At 53.9% G+C, this 24191-nt stretch overlaps 2 protein-coding genes across 11 annotated transcripts; one reads left to right on the forward strand and one right to left on the reverse strand.

The window, feature by feature from the left end:
• Positions 1–3792: 3792 nt before the first annotated feature.
• Positions 3793–14723, forward strand: Pkp3 (plakophilin 3). Of its 3 annotated transcripts, NM_001106315.3 has the most exons (14): positions 3793–3938; positions 5376–5571; positions 7786–7865; positions 7992–8623; positions 8719–8842; positions 9574–9778; positions 11793–11967; positions 12454–12571; positions 12648–12818; positions 12915–13100; positions 13437–13590; positions 13763–13955; positions 14049–14136; positions 14330–14722. In NM_001106315.3, exons 1-14 carry the CDS (start codon positions 3828–3830, stop codon positions 14363–14365), a joined length of 2469 nt encoding a protein of 822 aa, NP_001099785.1. In that variant the 5' UTR covers positions 3793–3827; the 3' UTR covers positions 14366–14722. The 3 variants fall into 3 exon arrangements, with proteins under 3 accessions (NP_001099785.1, XP_008758204.1, NP_001402747.1); NM_001415818.1 differs by lacking the exon at positions 3793–3938 and having other exon boundaries at positions 5244–5571; XM_008759982.4 differs by lacking the exon at positions 3793–3938 and having other exon boundaries at positions 5208–5571; positions 14049–14723.
• Positions 12024–24165, reverse strand: Sigirr (single Ig and TIR domain containing). Of its 8 annotated transcripts, XR_010053009.1 has the most exons (11): positions 20646–21530; positions 18918–19079; positions 17894–18092; positions 17360–17490; positions 17138–17278; positions 16760–16903; positions 16555–16657; positions 16330–16480; positions 15966–16155; positions 15451–15669; positions 12024–14219 (listed from the first exon to the last, which is right to left on the reverse strand). XR_010053009.1 is itself a non-coding variant. In NM_001024887.1 (10 exons), exons 2-10 carry the CDS (start codon positions 18922–18924, stop codon positions 15506–15508), a joined length of 1230 nt encoding a protein of 409 aa, NP_001020058.1. In that variant the 5' UTR covers positions 18925–19079; positions 24040–24084; the 3' UTR covers positions 15341–15505. The 8 variants fall into 8 exon arrangements, 7 of the variants coding, with proteins under 7 accessions (NP_001020058.1, XP_008758212.1, XP_006230615.1 ...); NM_001024887.1 differs by lacking the exons at positions 12024–14219; positions 20646–21530 and adding an exon at positions 24040–24084 and having other exon boundaries at positions 15341–15669; XM_008759990.4 differs by lacking the exons at positions 12024–14219; positions 20646–21530 and adding an exon at positions 24073–24165 and having other exon boundaries at positions 15343–15669.
• Positions 24166–24191: the final 26 nt, after the last annotated feature.

Below are 24191 nucleotides of genomic sequence, written 5' to 3' on the forward strand. Positions count from 1 at the left end.
TCTTAGAAAATAATGAAAAGGAAAGAAATTATAAGTAAAAGGAAGGTGAAGTAGATTCATCTCAGAAGCCCATGCCAGCAGTCAGGCGGTGTTGTGCCTTCATGTATGTCTGAACTAGAACAGGAGTTACAGACAGCTGTGATCTTGCCATGTGGTTGCTGGGAACTGAACCTGGGTCCTCTGGAAGAGCAGTCAGTGCTCTTAACCACCAAGCCATTTCTCCAGCCCTAGCAGCCAGTCTATGCTCACACCATAAATTCACATTCACAAGTCAGAATCTCTTTCTGTCTCTCTCTCCCTCTCCCTCACCCTCTCTCTCTCCCTCTCCCTCTCATTCTCCCTCTCACTCTCACTCTCACTCTCACTCTCACTCTCACTCTCCTTACCCTTGACTGTCCTGGTTCTCATTATGTAGACAAGGCTGCCCTTGAATTCACAGAGAACCTCCTGTCTCCACTTCCCAGTGCTGGCATGTTAAGGAGTTCTCAGTGAGTACCAGCCAGAGAACCAGACTTATCCTAGCACAGTACTAGGGCAGCACCCAAGAGTCACACTAGTGTAGTGTCTGACATGAGTGTCAGCTGATGGCAAGCACTATAATGAATAAGGCCCAACGAGAAATTAGTACTCCTGATTAGGACTCCTGAGCAGTGCTGCATTCGTAATTTGTAGTTGGCAAAGCAAACGAGCCTGCAAAAGGCCTTCCTCGCCCTCTGGGGGCAGGGAGGACAAGCAGGTATTTGAAGGAAATTTAGAAAATTGATGACAAGAACAATGAACACAGAAATTCTTGACAGCACTTAGGCAGAAAAAAAAATGTTTTAAAGTGAAATAAACTCTTTGCAGACCTAAGTCACTTTAGCATTCGGGATCTAGCAGAACAATAGAGCGCTTCATTGGCGTACAAAAACCTCACTCAAAATTGTTTTTGTAAAAGGCGTACAGAATGAGATGTTAAATAACACAGATAAGAGTCAGGCAGGGTGGCACACGGCTGCCATCCCAGGATTCAGGAGGCTGAGGCAGGGGGATAGCAACCAGTTAAGAGGTCAGCTGGTCTACAGAGTGAGTTATAGCCAGCCAGACTAATGAGATCCTGCCTCAGATATAGAAAAGGGTGACAAACATGGCCCATGAAAAACAGCAGCTGACAAAGCACAGCGATGCCGAAACGGGGGTAGGGGTGGGGATGCGTGATAAAACAAGAGAGCCAGGCCAGAGTGGTGCCTTTAGCCATAGCACTAGGGAGGCAGAGGCAGGCTAATCTGTGAGTTCCAGGACAGCCAGGGCATGTAAAGAGATACTGTCTGAAAAAGCAAAACCCAATGAGAACCTCAAGGGCACAGTAAGGCTAGCCAAGGGTTCCACGGAGACAGGGTCATCAGGAGACTTACAGGACCAAGAAGCAGCTTTCAGAATAGACTGACACCCCACCACCGAGAGAAACACACAGTCCCTTGGAGGAGGTGTCCAGGCAGTGGCCCAGACTTACAGAGATGACATCAACGACTCCACCAAGGCCCACATTCTGCCAGCGAACAACATCCCGATCACCCCTGCTCTGCTGATGTGCGGCGTTAGAAATGTCTCTAGATGCTGCCTGGGATGGAGCATGTCTTTATTCCCAGTACTCAGGAAACAGAAGCAGGCAGACTTCTGTGAGATCAAAGCCAGCCAGGTCTACATAGAGAGGTCTAGGCTAGAGCTACATAGAGAAACCCTGGCTGAGAGAGAGGGGAAGAGAGCCTGAAACAGAGAGACAGAGATAGAAAGATTCTGGCTCACTTTACACCTATGTAATTTATGAAAACTCATTTAGCCTCAGTTTCGCCATCTATAAATGGAGGTAGTCATAGCCCCACCCACCTGGAGTCCCCGTGAGGATTAAGGGCAGAGTACGAACAAAGCTCTCATCACCCTGTCTGGTACATCACCTTCTGGGGTCAGCATTAGGCACACTCTAGGGATAACTCACTGCCTTAGGGCCATGCTTCCCATAACCACCCCTGCTGCAGGCTGCCACCCTGCCGCTTCCCTCCTAATTCCCTCTCTGCAAAGGCTAACACACATTCTCACGCGTGCGCGCACACATGCACACACGCACACACGCACACACGCACACACGCACCCAAACACAAGTTGCTCTTTGGTGCTTAGTTCAACTTTTGTGTCTCTGCCACAAACTGGCCATTACCCCACATTGCTCTCCTTGTTGCAGTGTCCAGGAGGAAATGCTCGCGGAGAAGTCCTGGGTGTCACGTCACAGGAGCCTCCTTCAGAAGTTCCTGATGCACAGGATAGGGTGAACTTGACCAGTGAATGGATTAATGTGAGTGGACTGATGGGCAGGCGGACGTGTTCCCACACGTGCTGGTGACCTGGACTGGCACTCCTCAGCTACCTTCCATCCCTGGGTTGTGAGTCCGAGACTGGAGCCCTAGGAACAAGTATGGAACGACTCCCGTGGGGCAAGTCTGAATAGACTTTGAGAAAGAGGTGGCCTTTGGGCAGATGTGTTGACTCTCAGACTTCTGGATATCACCCGTACAAGGATGTACACTGCAGGTCTCTGGCCCAGCCAGTTCAACTCACACCAAAGCAGCGCTGACGTCACCCTGCCCCTCAGGCTTCATGACCACCAGGAACCTCCTTAACCTGTCTGTGCCCTGGCATACTCATGACATCTGTGTCTGAGAGGCTGACTGTGTTAATATCCTAACACTCTCCTCCTAGACATTCAACTTCCACCCCTTAGTAAGCCCATCTCTCACCTTTATCCACACTCTCCACAGGCTCCCAGCCCATAGGCTCACTCTCTGTCCCTCCCCCAGCTCTTTCCTCAAGTGCTGCCCACAAGCAGAACTCTCCCACTCCTCCATTCAGAAACCCTCAAGTCCTCCCTCCCCCAATTTACACTTCCCTCTGGGAGGTGACAGCCACTGGGAGGGTGGGAGAGTGGATGACAGCCCACCGACAGCTTTACTCACTCTTCATCATCTTGAGTTCCAGGCTCCAGGCCTGATTACGTCAGAGGTTCAACCATCCATCCCTCAGTCCCTTGAGTAAGCCTTTTTCACGAATTAAACCACCTCCTCCTGGAAGCCCTGCTGCACCCTCCCATCCTCCCTCCAAGAAGACAAACGCAGAGTTGAACACTGGTCACAGGGTCAGACAGAGATCCAAACGTGGGACGGAGAGACACAGGAACAGATTCGATGAGCATTAACTGACCCCAAAGCCATATAACCATTAAAGGAAGTGCCCTGATTCTAGGCTTTTTAGGGAAGGTGAGTCTCAGAGGTGGGTGGCCTGAGGCCTGATGTGAGAAGTAGATAGAGCTCTCTTGGACCCCATGTCCTTATGGAGGCTGGTCATGGCTGTGACACCCACAGCCCTCCGCCAAGCCAACCCCCAAAGCTGACTCTGGCCTTCCATCCAGGTTCCATGAGAGCTGTGTCCTCATGCCCACCAGGTGCCTCCTTACCTGGCTACAACCACACCTGAGCCCCCAGCAGCCTTGTGTAATTATGGGCCTCCACTTTGCACTTTCCTGGAACCCTTTGCCCCCCTCTGCTCCCAAGCCTGGCTGATGTAGAGCTCTGGGTGGACCTAGCCCATGCAGGGCGGGCCTCTTCAGACCAGGCGTGTGCCTCCAGGCCGCACGGCTCCGCACAAACTTGTCTCCCAGGATTTTTCCACACAAAACACATCTCCCAGGGAAGCAACCGGTCTGATGAGACGGGTGTGCAACCTTCCCACCCCACCCTCGGGTGCCCCCACGGTACCATCTCCAAACAGAGGCTGTTGCCCACAGGAGCTGAGCCCTGATGGAGCCCACCACAGGATCTCGGACACGGATGGAGCCCAGGAGGAGTTGTCCTACAGCAGTGACCTCCAGAATCAGCCAGGGGGCCAGTGGGATCCAGAACAGCGGCAAGGTACGTTGACAAGCCCCTGCCTCCACCCACGACCAGTAGACCCAAGCCAGACTCTATCCTGGGTGTGGGGGGCTTCCCTCTCCATGCTTCTCTCCCCGACAACCTCTGACCTCTGACTCCCATCCTCCAGACCTTCCTACTCGCCCTGATCTTATCCCTAATGCTGTCTTTCTCCAAGCACTCTCCGTTTCCAGGATTCTGCGCCTACTCACCCTCTGTTAATGTCTTTAAGAGACCAGGACTCTTAAAGGGCCTGGTGTGAGACAGAGAGCTCAGGCTGAGCCCAGAGACTAGGTTCTAGAAAGAGCTGCAGCCTAAGGATAGAGACCCAGGAATGCTTAAGGGAAGTGCCCAGGCATGTGAGACAACTTGACCCCATAAGCCAACTTTCCTAGTTTTGCCTCTTAACCTTCCCAACCTACCTGGATGGCAGGCCTAACTCACATTGGGAGACCTTGTAGGAACAAGTTTTGGTGCCCCTCACTTCCAGCCTTCCAACTTTCTCTAACCTAGCTCTCCCCCAAAACCTCCTGGCCCCCCAGCATGGCAGGTGCTGACATGAGCCTAGGCCCCTCTGAGTCAACCCCTTGGGGCGGCCCCGCCTGCCTGCCCTGACTCATATGTTGGGAACGGGCCTCCCACCCCAGGCCTGGGGGGCAGAAGCTGAGGAGAGGTGCCAGAGAGGGCCAAGCAGCCCTTCGGAAGCCTCTGTACAGGTAGAGGCTGGGGTGAGTTTCAGGGTTTACAGATCAGGGGGTGGACATATGTCTACCTCACTGGGTTCTTTTATGGAGTTGTCAGGCCCAGGTTTAGGGCCATCATGGAGCTGCTTTGAACCCTAAAACTCCAGCCCTTAAGTTCTCTATCCTTTACCTGGACTCTATAAACCGAAAACTGTCTCTGGGTGCCAACCTTGCTGGGACCTCACCAAGCCCGGGTCCAGCTGTCTTGGAGGCTGCTTGATCTTTGATGCTCTAGAGCTCCCAACCCCCAGGCTGGGACACTCCTTCTCGTATGGCTTGTAGTGACAGGCCCCCACAGGCTTCCTGCCCTACTCTCATACTAAGAACGCTGGCCCCCACGGGGCTTGGTCTGGGCTTGGAAGACTGAGAGCAAGTAGAACCCACGTCCCTGTGGCCCTGTCCTGGGATAGGAGAAAAGGGAAGGCCAGGCGACTCGAGGACACGCAGGGCCAGTTCTTCCGCCCAAATTCCACCTTAAGCAGGCAGAGGCCCCTCCCTCCCACCTGGCCCAGGTGTCCCCGCCCCCAGCCAAGCTCTGGGCTGGGCGGGCAGGCGTCTGTCTAAGAGAGCCAGCCAGGAAGAGACTGGAACCAGGCCTCGAGGGACAAGACCGGGGAGAGGCCCAGGACAGGTGGGCTGGCTAGTCGCCCCTGTCACTATGCAGGAAGGTAACTTCCTGCTGTCTGCCCTGCAGCCTGAGGCTGGTGTTTGCTCCCTGGCGCTGCCCTCGGACCTGCAGCTGGATCGCCGGGGTGCTGAAGGGCCGGAGGCTGATCGGCTTCGAGCTGCCAGAGTCCAGGAGCAAGTCCGAGCCCGCCTCCTGCAGCTGGGCCAGCAGTCGCGGCACAATGGGTCTACTGAGCTTGATGGCTCCGCGGAGAGCACCAGAGGTAGGCCAACTTTGGGCATGGTAGGCAACAGAGGGAGATGAAATTGGTAATGGTGACAGTGGCCGGTGGAGGTGGCTAGGGCAGGAGTGATGGTGCTAGGGGCAGAAGCCTACAAGCTCGGGGGGTTCAGGCTTTGACTCACCTTACAGAGGCCTGCTCTGAGTCACTGCCCCGCCCCAGCAGGCATAGGGAGCCGCCTGGGTGGGGCATCCCTCCTTCCCCAGCCAGGACAGGGGTCCTGGGGCAGGGCCTATCCACTCCCTAAGTTGGAAAGACTTGGGAGGCACAAGGTAAGCAGCCAGGCCCACCTGTCACAACACCCCCCCCCAACACATTCCCTCCCAGAACCACAGAACACAGGCATACTTGAGGTCTCAGAGAGGCCAGAGTGCCTCCTAACCAAATGGGAGTGAGTATAACAGTAGCATGCGAGAGAGGGATGGTCCTGGATAGAGCCCAGGTCTGTCTGGAGCAGGGGCTCCCTGAGGAATTGCAGAACTGGGCCTACCAGGAGTGACCCAGATACATTTCATGAGAATAGCCCACAGGGTACTCCTCAGGGGCAGAGTGTGTGTGTGTGTGTGTGTGTGTGTGTGTGTGTGTGTGTGTGTGTGTGTGTGTGTGCGTGCGTGCGCGCGCACGCTCGCGTGGGTGGGTGGGTGTTGGAGGGTCACTCAGACATGCTAGGCTCAAGGCAGTCACTCCAGAAACATTTCCATACCTGCAAGGCTACGACAACAGGAATTAAGTTTAGACAGTACAATGAACCTCTGTTCGGAGGTCCAAACCTCAGCTCACAGTGGTCCCGTGATGTTGTCTGGCAGAAGGGGCAGGTCAGGAACTAAATTGCTGCCCAAAATCTTATTGGAGCCAAGTTGATGCCCAGGGGTCATGGGGTGGGGGAGGGCACAGGGAGGGGTTAATTACCACCTGGCTACCCCGCTAATTAGGGGGAGGAGGATAGTAATTTGGGGGTGGGCGTAAGGTCCCCAGGCTGGGGTGTGCCCCCTAGGCTGGCCCTCACTAGCGTCAAAGGGTTAACAGCCCCTGCCCAGAAGCCTCATTAACCTGGGTGGGTCTGGGGAGCATCATACTGTCCACCCCCTGAGCGGAATTGGAAGGTACAAAGGAAGGCCCCTTACTCATACTGACCTCTGTAGTAGCTACTCTGCTCAAGGAGCTCTTCCCAAAACCAGAGGAGCCCTGGCAAAGGCTGAGTCCACCCAAGGCCTGCCCACTGTCACCATCAACCCTTGGGATGATGTTTCCTGTGTGGCCTCGCCTCTGCCTCTCTACTCTGTACCATTCTCTCTGTTCATTCAGTCGCCCATTTCCTGTTGTTGTTGTTGTTTAAATATTTATTTATGTATGTGAGTACACTGTAGCTGTCCTCAGACACACCAGAAGAGGGCATCCAATCCCATCACAGATGGTTGTGAGCCACCATGTGGTTGCTGGGAATTAAACTCAGGACCTCTGGAAGGGCAGCCAGCCATCTCTCCAGGCCCCAGATGCCTGTTTTCTTTTCACCCATGTAATCCTCTTTCACCTTCTCTCCCACCAATCCATTCATCTACATATCATTCCAAACTTCTGACCAGCCCTCCCTCCCCAACCGCCCACCTTTCTGTCCACTGACCATAGAGCTGGGCTGTCACCCAGTCCTCAGCTAATGTGCAGCTGGATGGGGTAGGTGTGGTGCCTGCCTCGGGCTCTACCAGGTGGCTCTACCACTGCCGATCTGAGCAGACTGATCCAGAGAGACTGGATCCTTGACCTGTACAGTGTCACTCCCTTGTGAGTGTAGCACAGACTCAGTCTGGGCACAAGAGGCGCTCAGTGGAGGTCTCGGTGCGTTGAGGCAGGTTGGGCTGGCTCTGCTCTGGCAGGGACTGGGCAGCTGATGGAGACCCTAGCATATTCTCCAGGCAGTCCAGAGGTGAGCAGGGCGAGTTGTCTGAACGCCTCTGAGCAGAGAAGGCAGTCTGGAGCTCTAGGGAAAGAGGACCTCTCAGAACAGACTGGATGAAGTCAAGCTGCAGCCATGGCAGAACCATGGAAAAGGGATTAACTCCAAAACTGACTTGGTCTCCCTGCCCTGCGTCTGATGTCACACCCAGGACTGTGATCAGAGACCTCTGGCAGAAAGAAGAAAAAAAGCCAACACTTTCCTATCGGTCACGGTGTCATGGCTGTCACTGTCTCTGTCCACAGGACTGCCCAGGGGTCAATACCACACTATGCAGAGTGGCTTCAGCTCCCGATCCCAGGGTATGAGTGGAGACAAGACCTCGGTGAGTGAGCTCTGCAGCCTGCACTGAGGGGGAGGCTCTACAGGGGAGGCTGGGAGCTCCAGATCAGAAGGGGAGGGTGCCAAGTAAACCCCAGATACCCCTTCACTGTGCCATACCCTCCCACAGACCTTCCGGCCCATCGCCAAGCCGGCCTACAACCCAGCCTCCTGGTCCTCCCGCTCAGCCGTGGATCTGACCTGCAGTCGGAGGCTGAGTTCTGCCCATAATGGGGGCAGTGCCTTTGGGGCTGTGGGATATGGGGGTGCCCAGCCCACTCCACCTATGCCCACCCGGCCAGTGTCCTTCCATGAGCGAGGTGGGGCAGCCAGCAGAGCTGACTATGACACATTGTCCCTGCGCTCACTGAGGCTGGGGCCGGGGGGCCTGGACGACCGTTACAGCGTGGTGTCTGAGCAACTAGAGCCTGCAGCCGCCTCTACCTACAGAGCCTATGCTTACGAACGCCAGGCCAGCTCCAGCTCTAGCCGAGCGGGAGGCCTGGACTGGCCAGAGGCCACTGAGGGACCACCCAGCAGGACCATCCGTGCGCCTGCCATGCGGACCCTGCAACGATTTCAGAGCAGCCACCGAAGCCGTGGGGGTACCGGGTCAGTGTCAGGAGCTGGCCTGGAGCCAGTGGCCCGAGCCCCATCTGTACGTAGCCTCAGTCTTAGCCTGGGTGACTCAGGCCACCTGCCGGACGTACGTGGGTTGGACAGCTACACAGGCCACCGAACCCTGCAGAGGCTCAGCAGTGGGTGAGGAGCTGGGCTTGGAGCAGGGAGGGGACTGTATCATACAGTCTGGCCCAAACTTAGTCTGCCTGGCCACTGACTAACCCCTGATTCTACAGCTTTGATGACATTGACCTGCCTTCAGCAGTCAAGTACCTCATGGCCTCAGACCCCAACCTGCAGGTGCTGGGGGCGGCTTACATCCAGCACAGATGCTACAGTGATGCAGCAGCCAAGAAGCAGGTGACAAATCCCAAATCCTGCTGTCTCTTGATGACTGTCCCACTGGCCCCAATGCCCCCGACGACTATCCTCACCAGCTCCTTAGCCCTGCTTGCTAATCACTAGGCTGGCTGGGCAAACCTCACCTTTTCATATCATCAGCAAAGAAAGGGCAGAAATGCCCTATTTGTATACACTCGCATCACCAATGTGTGTGTGTGTGTATACATATATACATACATATATATACACATACATATATACATACTATATATATGCATACATACATACTATATATACATATATATGCATATATACACATTACCTACATACGTATGCACTTAGTTCCATGCTTGTGAACATGTCTGCATGCATGTTCACGGTCTGCATTTGCCCACATACACCTGTATATATGTGTATACACACACACAAACACATACACTCACACTCACACACACACGCATCACCTGCATACATATACATCATATAGACATACCTGTGGCACATCTATGCTGCATCATCTCCAAATGCCTGAATACGCATGCCCAATCCTGTATACGCCTGTAGCATAGTCACCATGTCCATACACCTGCACCCCCGATGCTTGCCTGCATTGTGTACAGACCCACCTCTCGCCTGTATTGTCTGGATTACCTATACACATATGCACTTAGTTCCATGCTTGTGGACATGTCTGCATGCATGTTCACAGTCCGCCTATGCCCACATACACATGTATATATGTGCCACAGGCTCGCAGCCTCCAGGCAGTGCCGAGACTGGTGAAGCTCTTCAACCACGCCAACCAGGAGGTGCAGCGCCATGCCACCGGTGCCATGCGCAACCTCATCTATGACAACGTGGACAACAAACTGGCCTTGGTGGAGGAGAATGGCATCTTTGAGCTGTTGAGGACGCTTCGAGAGCAGGACGATGAGCTGCGCAAAAATGTTACAGGTACCCTTGTGCCTCCCCCTCTGCATTCTGGCCTGCTTTTCTGCCCTGTCCTGTCCTTGCCCCTCTCCCACCACACTCCCCCTCTTCTCCTCCCTTGTCCTCAACAATCTCCATCTTATGCCTTCCCTATCCCATCCTGCATTTTTCGGGGTTTGTTGTTCAAGTCTCTTGCTGCTGCTGTTGTCATCTCATTGATCATCACTTGGTGGGTGTGCATGCATTCAATGAGCGTCCATGTGGAGGTCGGAGGACAGTTTTCTCCTTCCACTGTGGGTTCTGGGGATTAAACTCAGGTAACCTGGCTTGTGCCATTTTACCAGCCCATCCATCCATCCATCCATCCATCCATCCATCCATCCATCCATCCATCCAGACAGGAACTTACTACATAGCCTTGGCTGTCTTGAAACTCACTATGTAGACCAGCCTAGTCTTTAAGCCATAGAAACCTGCCTGCCCCTGCTTCCTGAGTGCTGGGATTAACAGTGTGTGCCACTATGCCTGGTTCATTTTATTATTTTTATAAAAGATTTGTTTATTTTTATTTTTTATGTATATGAAGTTTTTGCCTGCAGGTTTGTATGTTTACCGTATACCTGCCTGGTACCCAGAAAGGTCAGAAGAGGACATTAGAGCCCCTGAAACTAGAGTTACAGATGGCTATTAAAAGCCATGTTAGAAATGGGAACCAATTGTGTCCCCTATAAAACTAGTAAGTGCTCCACTCCACCATTTCTCTAGCCCCTGGTTGTGTGTGTGTGTGTGTGTGTGTGTGTGTGTGTGTGTGATGTGTGTGCACGCACGCGCGTGTGTGTCTCCAATTTATTGATTTTATTTTATATGTATGACTGTTTTGCTTGCATGAACGTCTGTACACCACATGCATGCCCAGTGCCCAGTGGGGTCAGAAGAGGGCATCAGACCCCCTGGAACTAGAGTTAGAGATGATTGTGAACTATCATGTGGGTGCTGGGAATTGAACCCAGGTCTTCTGGAAGAGTGGCCTGTGCTCTTAACCACTGAGCCGTATCTCTGGCCTTCCCCAACCCATTCCCATTGCTCCACTCTGTACACTAAACTGGCCTTCATCTCACTATGTTTCACACTCTGGCCCTGAACTCACGGTAACCCTTCTGAGTTGTTGGAGTTACAGGCATGAGCCATCACGCCAAGCCAAACTTACTGTTGTGTTTGTTACTGTGGTCTTTGTTTTTGAGACAAGGTCTCACTATATAGCTCTGGCTGACCCAGAACTCATTATGTTCACCAAGCTGGCCTCAGACTCACAGAAATTACTTGCCTGTGTTCCCCAAATGCTGGGGTTAAAGGCATGTAACTCTTTGCCTGACAATTTATTTTGAGAGAGGGTTTCTCAAACTCATGGCAATCCTTCTATTTCTAGCTTCCTCAAATCCTAGATTATAAGTATCTCACCTACAGAATTATTTTTTGTGGCTTTTTACTCTTATTTTCTGTGGCGCTAGGTATGGCACTCAAGTATACAAGCAGAGCAAGTGTTCCTCCATGAGCTCCTCTTTGACTTCACTCCACTGAGTTCTCTTCCCATTCGCTTCCACTCCTAAGCCTTCAAATCCCCGTACCTTGTCTGTCTTTCTTGCTCTGTTCCTGCCCCATCCCCGCAAAGGTCACACTGAGGACTTTCCAGAGGAGCTCTAGAGTAAGGCAAAGCTCCAAGAAAGTGTGGGGTCAAGAGCTGAAGCGATGGCCCAGTGACTAAGAGTGTTTGCTGCTCTTCCGAAGGACCCAGGTTCTGTCCCCAGCACCCACATCAGGCAGCTCACGACTGCTTGTAACTCCAGCTCCAGGGTATCTGTTGCTTTCTCCTGGACTCCGCGGATACCTGTACTCATGTGGTTATGATGTACTCACGCATGGACACAAAGAAAGAAATCTCTGTAAAAAGTTGTGGAGAGCCTGCTCTGCACCATCCCCAGAGGAAGCAAAAGAGCCAGGGAACCGACCCTGACTGCAGCCTTGGCCCCATCTTGTGCAGGGATTCTATGGAACCTGTCCTCCAGTGACCACTTGAAGGACCGCCTCGCCCGAGATACACTGGAGCAGCTCACAGATCTGGTGCTAAGCCCCCTGTCAGGGGCAGGCGGGCCCCCCCTCATCCAGCAGAATGCTTCTGAGGCAGAGATCTTCTACAATGCTACTGGCTTCCTCAGGTGTGCTAAGTGGGCCAGGAGATGCTGAGGGGAGAGAGGCCGGTGCCAGAGAAGGATTAGAGAAACTTCGAGCAGAAGCATGTTCGTTTACCACCCAGTTGACAAGAACAGTTAGCCAAGCCCACTGGGAGACATAAATGGCAGAGAAAAGTTTAGGGGCCGAAGCAAGAGTGGGATGGGCAGAACACCCTGGGGCTTATGATTCACTGAATCAAGTCTCTTGCCCTGACATCCATCTTCCTAAACTGAGGAGTTAGTTGGGGGATGGGTATGTGAAGGGTAGGCCCAGAAGCATCTGGTAAGGTCCAGGAACAGAAGGGCACAGGGGCCAGTGCCAACTCAGAAGGGAAAGACCGGTTAGTGCCTGATGATTTCACCTCCAGGACAGAGGCTTCAGGTTGAGGCTCCCTGAGGTGGCACTTCGAGGCTCCCTGAGGGGACTGTGTTGGTATCCCTGGGGAACCTCTGATCTGCCTCCATCCCCAGGAACCTCAGCTCAGCCTCCCAGGCCACTCGCCAGAAGATGCGTGAGTGCCATGGGCTAGTGGATGCTCTGGTCACCTACATCAACCATGCCCTGGACGTGGGCAAGTGTGAGGACAAGGTGAGGGGCAGCTGGTGAGCCAAGGGGGCCCAGGGGCTTCGGCCCACTCTGATCACCCTCTGTTCCTTCCCTGCAGAGTGTGGAAAATGCTGTGTGTGTGCTGAGGAATTTGTCCTACCGCCTATATGATGAGATGCCACCATCAGCACTGCAGCGGCTTGAAGGCCGCGGCCGCAGGGACATGGCGGGGGCACCACCTGGTGAAGTGGTGGGCTGCTTTACACCCCAGAGTCGGCGGCTGCGAGAGGTGAGCCCAGGCCTGGGAGGCCAGGGACAGGGAGTACCAGCCTGATGCTCCGACCTCAGTTGTCCCCCTGGTTGATTCCTGTACCCTCCCACTTAGCTTCCTCTCACAGCCGATGCACTCACTTTTGCTGAAGTATCTAAGGATCCCAAGGGCCTTGAGTGGCTGTGGAGCCCCCAGATCGTGGGGTTGTACAACCGACTGCTGCAGCGCTGTGAACTAAATCGGCATACGACAGAGGCGGCTGCGGGAGCGCTACAGAATATCACCGCGGGTGACCGCAGGGTCAGTAGGCTGACAGGCCCCACTCCTGTCTTATGCTAAGCACTCAGGCTCACGCATGAAAGCCACACCCTAGGAATTCATGGTCTGTTGTGGGGAAGGATCCCTAAAAGTGAGGCATAAAACCCTTGCTCAGCCTGGGGAGTGGGACCCTGTGTGGATTTGGGGGTTCTGACATTCTGAGCAGAAGGGTTACCTGGTCAGGTCCTGACTTGGCAGAGCAGGCTGAAGTAGTAGTCAAGAAATGAAGAAGTGATTCTGCCTCAATCCTGAACGGGGCTGGCTAGGGCTGGCCCGGCTGCTTCTGGGCTTCACCATGCTCCCTGTCTTTCTCTGCAGTGGGCAGGTGTACTGAGCCGCCTGGCCCTGGAACAGGAACGCATCCTGAACCCCTTGCTGGACCGCGTTCGCACCGCTGACCACAACCAGCTGCGCTCACTGACTGGCCTCATCCGAAACCTGTCTCGGAATGCTCGGAACAAGGACGAGATGTGTGAGTTCTGTCCCTGGTCCAGTACACAGCCCATGTCTCCCAAGGAGCTGGCTTCTGGTTAGCAAGTCGAATGGAGTGGGCAGGTGTGTGTGTGTCAGCCCCCAGGGGAGGCAGCGGTTCTGGGCGCCAAGGCAGGAGAGAATATGGCAGACTGACCCTAACCTCTTATCAGCCACAAAGGTAGTGAGCCACCTGATTGAGAAGCTTCCTGGTAGTGTGGGTGAGAAGTGTCCCCCGGCTGAGGTGCTGGTCAACATCATAGCTGTGCTCAACAACCTGGTAGTAGCCAGCCCTATTGCTGCCCGAGACCTGCTCTACTTCGATGGACTCCGAAAACTGGTATTCATCAAAAAGAAGAGGGATAGGTAAGGACCAAACAGCCCACAGCAACACGGCCAAGGTATACACACCCATCCTACCTCCTAGTCTTGACCCTGACCCTCTTGGAATGCCCACAGCCCTGACAGTGAGAAGTCATCCCGGGCAGCCTCCAGCCTCTTGGCCAACCTCTGGCAGTACAGCAAGCTCCACCGTGACTTCCGGGCGGTATGTTTTACAGAGTCCATCAACGGGGTCTTGGGGCATGAGGCTCAGTACAGGATGCAGGTCACCAGGAGAGGGACACAAGCCTGGAACACAGAAGCAAGGGGCCCAGGCTGTGCACGGAACATTATAGGGAAGGCAGGATCTCAGGGATAGCAAAGGCAGTCCTGATCTCTCTGTCCTCTCTTCACTGCAGAAAGGCTACCGGAAAGAGGACTTCCTGGGCCCATAGGTGAAGCCTCCTGGAGGTGAAGTGATTCAGCTTCCAAGAGACAAGCTCAGCTCCTGCTGTCCCACAGCATACAGAAGAAGAGCTGATGACCACAGGACTTCTCTCTCTCTCTCTCTCTCTCTCTCTCTCTCTCTCTCTCTCCCTGGAGTCCCATGTGTGCTCTTGAGGGACCAGGGCCACCAGAAAAGAACAGGCGCTTGCAACTGGAAATTGGCTTCTGCAGGCAGGGAAGGGGGTAGGGCTTGAGCTGCTCTGGTGTGCTGGGTGGTGATCAGTCACAATGGCAAGGGTGGGGCTGCCCCTGGCCTGATAGCTTTGTGACGGGCAACATTGGGAATAAAGGTGGTTTTGAACAGAGTCTCAGCTCCATGTGTTTCCATGACTGGCCACAGATCCTGAAGTGTACATTGTCCCCAAACATGCCTACATGTCCCAGAAGACACACCTCCAGGTCTACACATAGGCCTCAGGAATCAGAAGGCACAGACAGGACAGGGAAGGAATTAACGGGGATAGCCAACGTTACTGCTATCTGAGGCATAAACACAGCAGAGCCGGGAACTTCCTGAGTAATAGCCATGCCATAAACACGCCGAATATTCTCTGTCCACCTTGAGCTGGTGCTGGGAGGTGCCCTGGCCAAAGCACCAGTGTGGCTGCCCAAGGTTTAAAGTCCAGGAGTAATAGAAACAAGAAATCAGAGACGATTCCTTGTAAAATTATAAACACTGGCTTCCTACTGAAAGATCTGTCCAACTGAGAGAGGACTAGAGACAGTCAGATTCCCAACCAAGTACCAAGGAGGGGCTATAAGAGCAAGCGATATGCCAGGGATAGCTGAGGACAGAAGGCAGGTTTTGAGTGGACAGCAGCCTGGAAAATGTGGCGCTGGTAAGGGTGAAAAGGAAGAGTCAGGGTCTCATGACAGAAGCAATAAGAGGCATAGCAGTTACCACCCAGAGAGAAATAAACCCAGGCAGGAACCAAGAGGATTTTATTTGTGACGCCCTGAAACCACACTCCTTCCCAGGGGCCCAGGGATAGAAGCAAGGGTTGTTGTGGTCCTAGGAGGAAGGGATGCCCACCTCTACCCTGGAAGCTGCCGCCATGATCTCATGCTCTGGGCTGCTAGGATAAGGGCTACACGTCATCCTCAGACACAAGGCAGTAGAAGTCTGTTCGCGCACTGTAGTTTCGAGAGCCAAGGTCAGAGACATCCATTTCACTGGCATGGCCCTCTCCTATGGAGACCTTGCTTTCGTGTAGTGGAGTTGGTGGCTCCCCAAAGACAGGTCCACGGACACCTGCGGGACACCACAGGCCTGAGGCTGCAAGATCTACAGCCAGTCTTCTACCAGGATCTGTGACCAGAAGGGGTTACTTCATGCCCCTTCATACCCACCAGCCAAAGACTAGAAGCCCTGAAAGTTCCCCCACAGAGGCCTAGGAGCAAAACACCTCCCCAGTAAGAGGCAGTGAGGGCCACTGTCAGGGCCACTGCCTTAGGAGGCAGGATCTCTCCATGACAGAGTCCTCCAAGCCTGGGTCCTTTCCAGGACGCTGGAGCTCTGTCTGACCCCTTGATTTGCAGTGAGCATACCCAGGTCTCCCTCAGGGTCTGGATCCAGCTCTGACTCCATGGCCCGGCCCTGGGCAGCACGTCCTCTCACGATTAGCATGGGATCTTTGTCATCCTGAAGTCGGGTTTGGGGGTCTCCCTCCACGGGTCTGTATTGCACCTTCCGTGGTAGTGCCAACTGTAGCTCTTTCCAAAAATCAGAGGAAGGTGTCTGGGGGCCAGGTTTGGACCGTCAGTATAAACACATGGGGATCTACAAACTGGAAGCCTCTAGCCACCCAGGCCCAAATAGCACTGCTGTTGGCTGACTGCAGGTCCCCCTAGCCCTCCACCACCCCAGGCAACCACTCACAACCCCCCACCCCCTCGCCTCCAGCCTTCGCACCACGGAGCCAGGCTTCCAAAGCAGCAGGGTCACGAGGTGGCGGTGCTGGCGCAGGAGACGGAGAGCAGGGTGAATGGGCTCACGCCTCTGGCCCTCGAAGGTGATAAAGATAGGTCTGCGGGTGAGCTCCAGTAGGCGGCACAGTCCCTCCCTGCGGAGACCGGATTGTCAGGAGAGGCAGGATAGGCCTCCTGGTCCTCCACCCAAACCAACAGCCTGACGCACCGGAAGCTCTGGCTACACCAGGGACGTCTGAGGAAGGCATCTGAAAGAACCACGATGAGACGCCGACAGCGACTCAGGTTCACCAAAAGGTCGGCAGAGGGCTCTGTAGGCAAGGGCGTGGATCGGTAGATGAGAGGCGGGGCCAATGACAAGGGCGGGACTCAGGGAACAGAGTAGGGACCAGGAGGCAGGACAAGGGTGGTACCCGCTCGCGGCAAGAGGTCGCGGTCCTCTAGGAAGAGCTTGTATCCCCGACGCCGCTCCAACTGAGGCTTCAGAATAAAATTTACAAATTTGCGGTCCTCTGGGCGGTCGCTATAGGACACGTACGCATCGTATAACTTCCCATCTGTAGAGAAAGCTAGTCAGCACGGCCAGTTATAGAGACATCCATACTCCATGCCCAGCACTTCTCTGAACATGATCTTCCTTCGGTTGACCCCAATCCTGTGCCCTTCTGAGACACTGCCTTTCCAGCTAGAACCCCGAAGAGCTACAACTCCCTCCACCCAGGACTGAACCCAGCATGCAGCTAGGCCCTTGGCAGAATCCTGTGCCCTAATCCATGCAGAACCGCACGTACCATTCATCTCTACCTCCCCGTAAGTGTCTTGGTACCAAAGCAGCACGTTCAGACGACACTTAACATAGAGAAGGGCCACCAGCAGCAGAACCACTAGGACAAGGAGGGAAGCCAGCACCGCAGCCACATGGCCGGCAGGGCCTGCAGACAGGGAGAATCACTATTTCTTTAATGTTAGGACTACAGGAAACCCTTGCCTTCCACCACCTTGAACCCCCTCACCAGCTCGCCAGAGAGTGAAGGAGTGGGAGCTGACGTTCCAGGCAGAACAAGTGAAGGTTCCATAGTCCTCAGCTTTGGTCAAGTTGAACACCAGAACACTGGACACAATCTCCGAGAAGTTGTCACTGACCCTGAGAAAACCAGGCCAAACCCTCACCTGGGGACCAAGAACATTGGGGGATGCCCAAGACCCACCTGTCTGGGATTGACCCAGGGAGAGATTGTAGATTTGGAGTAAGTGGCCAGAATTTAAGCCTGGATCATGGGGATCCTTTGGCTACAGGATTAGTTAGTCAATGAACCATTAAAGACTTAGGATTTTATCCCCAGTTTTACAAGATACACGAATAAACTAAGACCTGCTCCCAAAGTCAACCCTCTGTCTGTGGCCATGGGAATACTTGGCCCTGTCAGGTTTGCATAGGTCAGACATAACCCTCATCCAGGTTGCTAGAGTTTAGGGTGTGGGTCAGAAAGGCTGGCCACGGGTATATCCCAGCAGTTACTCTAATTCTGGATGCCTCAGTCTCTTACCAGAAGTCTTGATGGAGGCTGAAGTGGCTTCCATTGCCCAATGCCAGACCATCTTTTAGCCATTGTACTGATGGCTGGGGACACTGGGGCCTAGAGAACACCCAAGCTGTGCAATTCAAAGCAACTGCACTGCCAAGGGCAGGTCCCAGGGCTTGGTCTTCAGATGGGGAAAGGAAATTAGGGACCCTGTCACAGACACCTGCAGAAAGAGTACAACAGGTCAGCCATGTTGGGATGCCTACTGCCATGATCCATAGAGGCTCTATGATCAAGGGGTTAAAAAAGGCAATGGGCAAGTGGCGTCAGTGATCACACTACATCCATCATGGATCCTACAGGCCCGAGCCCAGGCTTGCATCCTTTCCTCAGCAGTGACCAGTTGTGCTCTGCTGGCCTTCATGTGACAACCTTGTGCTCAGGGGGAACATTAACAGAAAGGAGAGTGGCCAGACTCATATTTGAGCTGAGCCAGCCCAGCCAGAGGAGCCCATCTGTTGGTTTATCCCTGCTGCGCATGAGTTCAGCCTCCACACTACCCCGTCAGAGTAGGGCCAACTCCTGCATCCCTCAGCCTGACTGGTTTCTACTGAAGAGCTACAGGGACTATGGGTTCCAAAGGTTGAAAGAACACATATAGCGTTCTAACTTCTTCCACAGAGACAGGGCAAGCCAGAGTCTGGGCTTTCAGGAACCTCCCTCCACTGGCCACAGACTGCCCTCCCATTTCTCTGAGGCCGAAATTTTTCCATCTTTAAGTAAAAATGTGGCCCTAGCAGGAGGCTGGAGAGGGTCACACCCTCAGAACCCCATTGAGATTCCTAGGTTGACTGATTCCTGTAGGCCTCGTCTGGAGGCCTTGGTCAGAAGAGAAGTAGAGGCTGAGTTCAGAACCAACTACTAGCATAGGCCTTGACCTCTGGCACGTATCCAAGCACCGAGTTGAGCAGAGAGTGCAATACGGGGACAGCCTGACAGGCAGAAATTGGGGTGGAGACTTTGTCCTGGCCCTCCCTGGCTTGCCTACCTGCCATGGCTCTCCCAGGACCTCTTCACCGCAGGCTCAACCCTGGTTCCACCCCTGGCACCACGGTAGCTCCTTAACCGAGCAGCTGGGTCCACTGAACGCTGAGGAGGACTCCTTTCTGTCTATTCAACCAGATGGACAGGAGGTCTTGGAGGTCAGAGGCTGCCACCATCCCCAGGGGACAAGTTAAACAGGAACAGGATGAGTTAACCAGTAACTGTCAGCCACCAGCAGTACTGGCTGTGTCCCAGGTAGCTGCCTTGCAACCCTGGCCAGGCTCAGAGTGCTGGGTGAGCTCCTAGTTACCACAAGCCCAGAGCAGAGTCTGCCTCACAGTTTGGGAGGGGCAGGCCCCCAGACCACCTTCACTTGTCCCGTGGCCACTGTGGTGACTCAGGGACACTGAAGACATGCTCCAAGAAGGATCTGGCCTCAGGAGGTGGCAGTTAACCTCATTCCTGGCTGTCCCCTGTAATGGATGGACTGCTGTATGCAGGTGGGTGCATGGGTGCTTGTCACCTGGCCAGGACCTGGGGATTAAGGGGATATGAGCCACAAGTGAAACCTAACTGTGAGATTTGGCTCTCGATGCAGTCACACATGCACATGTGAATGGACACATCACACCTGTGGACACCCTGAGACTCGTCTGGGCCAGGTGGGGTGAATGGGGACCAGACTACTATAGAGGCCATTCTGAAGGGCCTTGGGAACCCCTTCTTGGAACCCTAAACACAGATGACTCCTACCTAGGGTCCTGGGCCAATCTCAGCCCACAGCAATTATACACACCTGGGATTCAAAAGGCTCTGCGGTAACCATGAGTGCAGGAAGAATTCAGGAGCTTTTCTTTAGAAGCCCAGGGCCCTAGGTAATCCCTCTCTCCTGGGTGCCCCAAGTTCACTCTTTAGTATTGAGTTCCTACTCTCCTCCATGTTGCACAGACACATGGGCAGCTGACATGGGATCAAGCCCTAAGACCCTGGGCCTGGCCCGCCTCAGATGCCCCTGCTATACCTAAGGTCCCAGAAGCCTTAATGAGAATGGATCTCTTACTCAGTCTCCCTTTGTTCTGCACTGGATAAGGCTCAGTCAGGAATCTCAGGCTTGGGAGCAAGCTCAGCAAGGGACACATGACTGTCAGGGGCAGCAAGGTAATCCTTCCAGAAACCCTTTGGGGTGAAGGGGAGTCCTACTACAATTCCGGAAGCAGAATCACCTACCAAAGCTACTCAGCTGACCCCTCAGAGTGACCAGAAGTACATACCCTAGCCCATCAGGTCCTAGAGCACGTCCTGCCTCAACCTCCTCCAATCAGAGGACCTTGAACCCTGCAAAGGCAGCCACAGAGACTGCCAGAAGTCAAGACCAAACTTCCAGGATGTGACTCACTGAAGCAGCAGGTTTCCTCGCCTGTACCCTCTTCTCTTTCACATTCTGTGCATGTATACCCCTCTCTGACCCCACTCAGCCATGCCCAGTTCGTCTTTACCGATGTGCACATGTGTATCTTCTATACAACACTGCCTTTCCCACAGAGTTTGGGCTGCATACACCTCACCTCACAGGCTCACGCCTAACACACACACACACTCACACACGCACATGCGCACACCAGTGTGCCTTCATGCACCTCAGCAACCATGACCCTCTCCTCAGCCAAGCCTACCTCCAAGGGCAGACCACAGGCCACAGGATCACTCAGAGCAATAGGGAAAGCACAGTCACCTGGTTCCGGATCTTTCCTCCAGAAGGGAGATGGCCATTGAGGTCAGTAGCATGCACTTGGGAGCGAATTGTCCCCTCAGCTGAGCCCCAGAGAGGAGCCACAGTATTGTGGCTACCCACAATGCATCGCCAAGCTTGGGCGAGGACCCGGCTTTTGTTGATGTATATTTTAGTCAGAACTTTCCCCCTTAGTTTCCTGGCCTTGCAGTCATATCCTCTCCTAAACCTAAACCCCACCCAGGTACCCACCCCTTCCCCTGGTGGGGCGGGTTGTTGGCGGTCTTTGCCCCGCCTCGCCTGGCTTTTCCTGTAACTGTATGAGAAGGCCCCTTCCTCCCGGGCCGCCCCAGTCCCTAAGCACTACATTTGTTCCTGTGCAAGGGTGTAGGTGGTTACTCCAGGTGGCAGAGGTTAGTGTGGTGTGCAGAGATCCTGGCAAGGAGATGCCCAGACAGATTTACCCTAAACATACACAAGGAAGACTAGGTAGGAGGCGTGCCTCCTAGACCACCCCCCCCCCACACACACACACACGACCTCTTTGACACAAGGTCTTGCTATGTAGTCTTGGTTGACCTAGAACTGTCTATGTAGACCAGGCTGGTCACAGAGCCTGCCTCTGTCTCTTGAGTGCTGGGATTAAAGGCTGTGCTAAGCCTGGTAACACTCTCATTTTGTTTTTATACTATTCTCATGAGTAGAGAGGAGGAATTATGCTATCTGCCACCCCCAACAACAACAACAAAAAGCCCCATCCATGACTCACTCTGACCTACTGTGACAAAGGGGATCTCTCAGAGACTGGCGACCAATAATGAAACCTAGAGCGTCATTAGCTTAGAGCTGGGGCGAGAGAGCAGAGCCCCTTTTCTTGCTTTCTTTCCTTTTTAAATTGGTTATTTTATTTATTTATATTTCAAATGTTGTCCCCCTTCCTGGTCTCCCCTCTGCAAACCCTCCATCCCATCCTCCCTCCCCCCTTTCCCTCTAAGAAGGTGCTCGCCCACCCACCCACTCCCACCTCACCCATCTAGCATCCCCCTATGCTGGGGCATCGAGCCTCCACAGGACCAAGGGCCTCCCCCCCATTGATGCCAAATAATGCCATCCTCTGCTATACATGCAGCTGGAGCCATGGACCCATCCATGTGTACTTTTTGGTTGGTGGCTTAGTCCCTGGGAGCTCTGGGGCATCTGGTTAGTTGATATTGGTGTCTTCCCATGGGGTTGCAAACCCCTTCAGCTCCTTCAGTCCTTCCCCTAACTCTTCCATTGGGGTTCCTAGGCTCAGTTCAACTGTTGGGTTGGCTATGAGTATCTGCATCTGTGGTGGGCAGATGCTGGCAGAGCCCCTCAGAGGACAGCCATACCAGGCTCTCCTGTCTGGGAGCACATCTTGGCATCAGCAAGTGTTGGGGTTTGGTGTCTGCAGATGGGATAGATCTCAAGGTGGGGCCTTCCTTCAGTCAGCAGAGCCCTTTCTCAAGCGCCAAAACACAAGAGCTCCGATGTAGGATAGGGGAGAAGAGAGCTGGTTTCCCCTATTGCTACCGATGACTCCCCCTACCCCAAGATTGATTCAAACCTTGGGGTCCGGCAGGAGTATTTACAGACTTGAACAAGGGTCTTCTCCAGTTCCTGGCTCTCCCTTCACACTTATAGCTACAGGAGTAGGCTCTGGAGACTCTCCTATGGCCTTCCTGCCTCTGCTTCAGGTCACCCAGGAGCATCCTCAATGCAGAAGCAGGTTTTCCTGCCACCTTACCTATGACCCAGCCCTGCTCAAGCCAAACCACCCCCAACCCCCGAGGCCTGGCATTCATGATCTCTGGTGATGGTGCACTTTTGGCTCAGGGTTGGAAAGGCTGAAAGGAACAGATCCCCTTCCTCTACTACACTTCTGGATCCATTTGCTACCTGAAGCCGCCTCATAGGCCTCCTGAGCATCCCATGCCCAGTAGGTGGCTGACCTCACCAGAGGCAGTTCTGTGAATCAAGAAACTGAATGCATCAAAGCTCAGGAATACCCAGGGCAGAGGTGAAGAGACAGGTGCCCCAGTACTGAGGGCAATGCTTTCAAACACCTTTGCCCCTAATAAGTCTGGCATAATGTTTGCACTCCTGCACCTAGACGGCCTGTCACCCTCTCACTTGAGTCAATACTGTTCTCCTTTCCTGTCTGCTAACATCTACCACCCTCTATCCCAGCGGTTCTCAATCCGCAGGATCACAACCCCTTCCGGGGGTCTATCAGCCCTTTCACAGGGGTATTGGAAAATACAGGTATTTACAATTCATAACAGTAGCAAAATTACAGCTATAAAGTAGCAATGAATGTAACTTTCTGGTTGGGGGTTACCACATGAGGAACTGTATTAAAGACTCGTAGCATTAGGAAGGTTGAGAACCACTGCTCTATCCCATAACCCCAACCTCAGACCAATCTTACATAAAAACCCAGATGGCTTCAGATAGTTGCCTCTGAAGTCCTTGGGAGGCACTGCAGAGCCTCCTCGGAATTTAAATCCCAGCCTAGACCCTCGGATCACTTAGCATTGCCTCCATATTATGAGGTTCCTGGAAAGCCCAAGTCCTTCTCCCAAAGACACAGTCCTTGAGCTCTAGGCGTACGCTGTGCTATCAGATGAGTGAGTGTTCAGGGGCTTCCAGCTCCCCACTTGCGGGTCTGTTTCTGCTGCTCAGCATCTCGAAGCCTGGGTGCTGCTCCAGCGCAACTCTTGACTTGTGCCGCCCCTGTTCCTAGCATGTGTTGGGGTATCTTTTTTAAAGGAAGGCGTGTGCATAAAATACCTCGAGGAGACCAATTCCCCCAGTACATCATGCTCCTACATCTTGCCCTTCAGTCTTCTGTGGGTGGCGCAGGACCTGTTTCCGGGAACCCAACAGGTGAGGCAAGCCGACCTATCAAGCACGCGTGCAAAAGACGAGGACGCGCACGGAGAGCGGAAGCGTGCGGACAGCTACTCCGGGCGCGCACCGAGAGCTGGAGCTCACAGGAGGCGAAAGCTCTGCTAGGGTCTCTGCGAGCCCGAGTTCCTGCAAGCCTCTCAGTCTGCCCAGGTGCCCTAGAATTGCTCGGGTTTGAGAAACGCTCTTGGGAGCAAAGGTGAGGTCTTGCGCCCCCTCGCCCGCCTCTGCAGGCTTGCATTGAAGTCGAGAAGAAGCTGTTGACTACTTCGGGCAGAGTGAAAAAAGCAAGGCCAGAGAAAGGGAATGGACGCAGCGCTCTCAAGCTTCCGGGCTAAGCGGGAAACCAGCCTGGTTCAGAGCTACTTCCTGCGGGACCATGGCCCCAAGGCTCCTCGGAGCAAAGTGCTCCCAGGTCCTCAACCCTAAAACTGGAACAGCTCCAGGAACTACGATCTCTACTCACCTCCATAAAGTCTGAGACACGACTGCCACCCACCTGCTTTCAGACCTGAGACTCACGCGGAAGCTGACAGTTTACCTGGCCGAGGTGCGCAGTAGCGACGGACCCAGCGGCAGGTGCAGCCCCGCCCCGCAGGCAGGGCGAGGGCGGACCCT

The sequence above is a fragment of the Rattus norvegicus genome, chromosome 1 (assembly GCF_036323735.1).
Source record: "Rattus norvegicus strain BN/NHsdMcwi chromosome 1, GRCr8, whole genome shotgun sequence".
Taxonomy (NCBI): Eukaryota; Metazoa; Chordata; class Mammalia; order Rodentia; family Muridae; genus Rattus; species Rattus norvegicus.

Coding starts and splice junctions, on each gene's coding strand:
- Pkp3 (XM_008759982.4), top strand. CDS start 5,340: ATGCAGGAAGGTAACTTCCTGCTGTCTGCCCTGCAGCCTGAGGCTGGT. Junction 5,572..7,785: donor CTCCGCGGAGAGCACCAGAG/GTAGGCCAACTT, acceptor CTCTGTCCACAG/GACTGCCCAGGGGTCAATAC. Junction 9,779..11,792: donor GCTGCGCAAAAATGTTACAG/GTACCCTTGTGC, acceptor CATCTTGTGCAG/GGATTCTATGGAACCTGTCC.
- Sigirr (NM_001024887.1), bottom strand. Junction 17,491..17,893: donor AGCCTCCATCAAGACTTCTG/GTAAGAGACTGA, acceptor TGGTTTTCTCAG/GGTCAGTGACAACTTCTCGG. Junction 16,658..16,759: donor CGACCTCTTGCCGCGAGCGG/GTACCACCCTTG, acceptor CCTTGCCTACAG/AGCCCTCTGCCGACCTTTTG.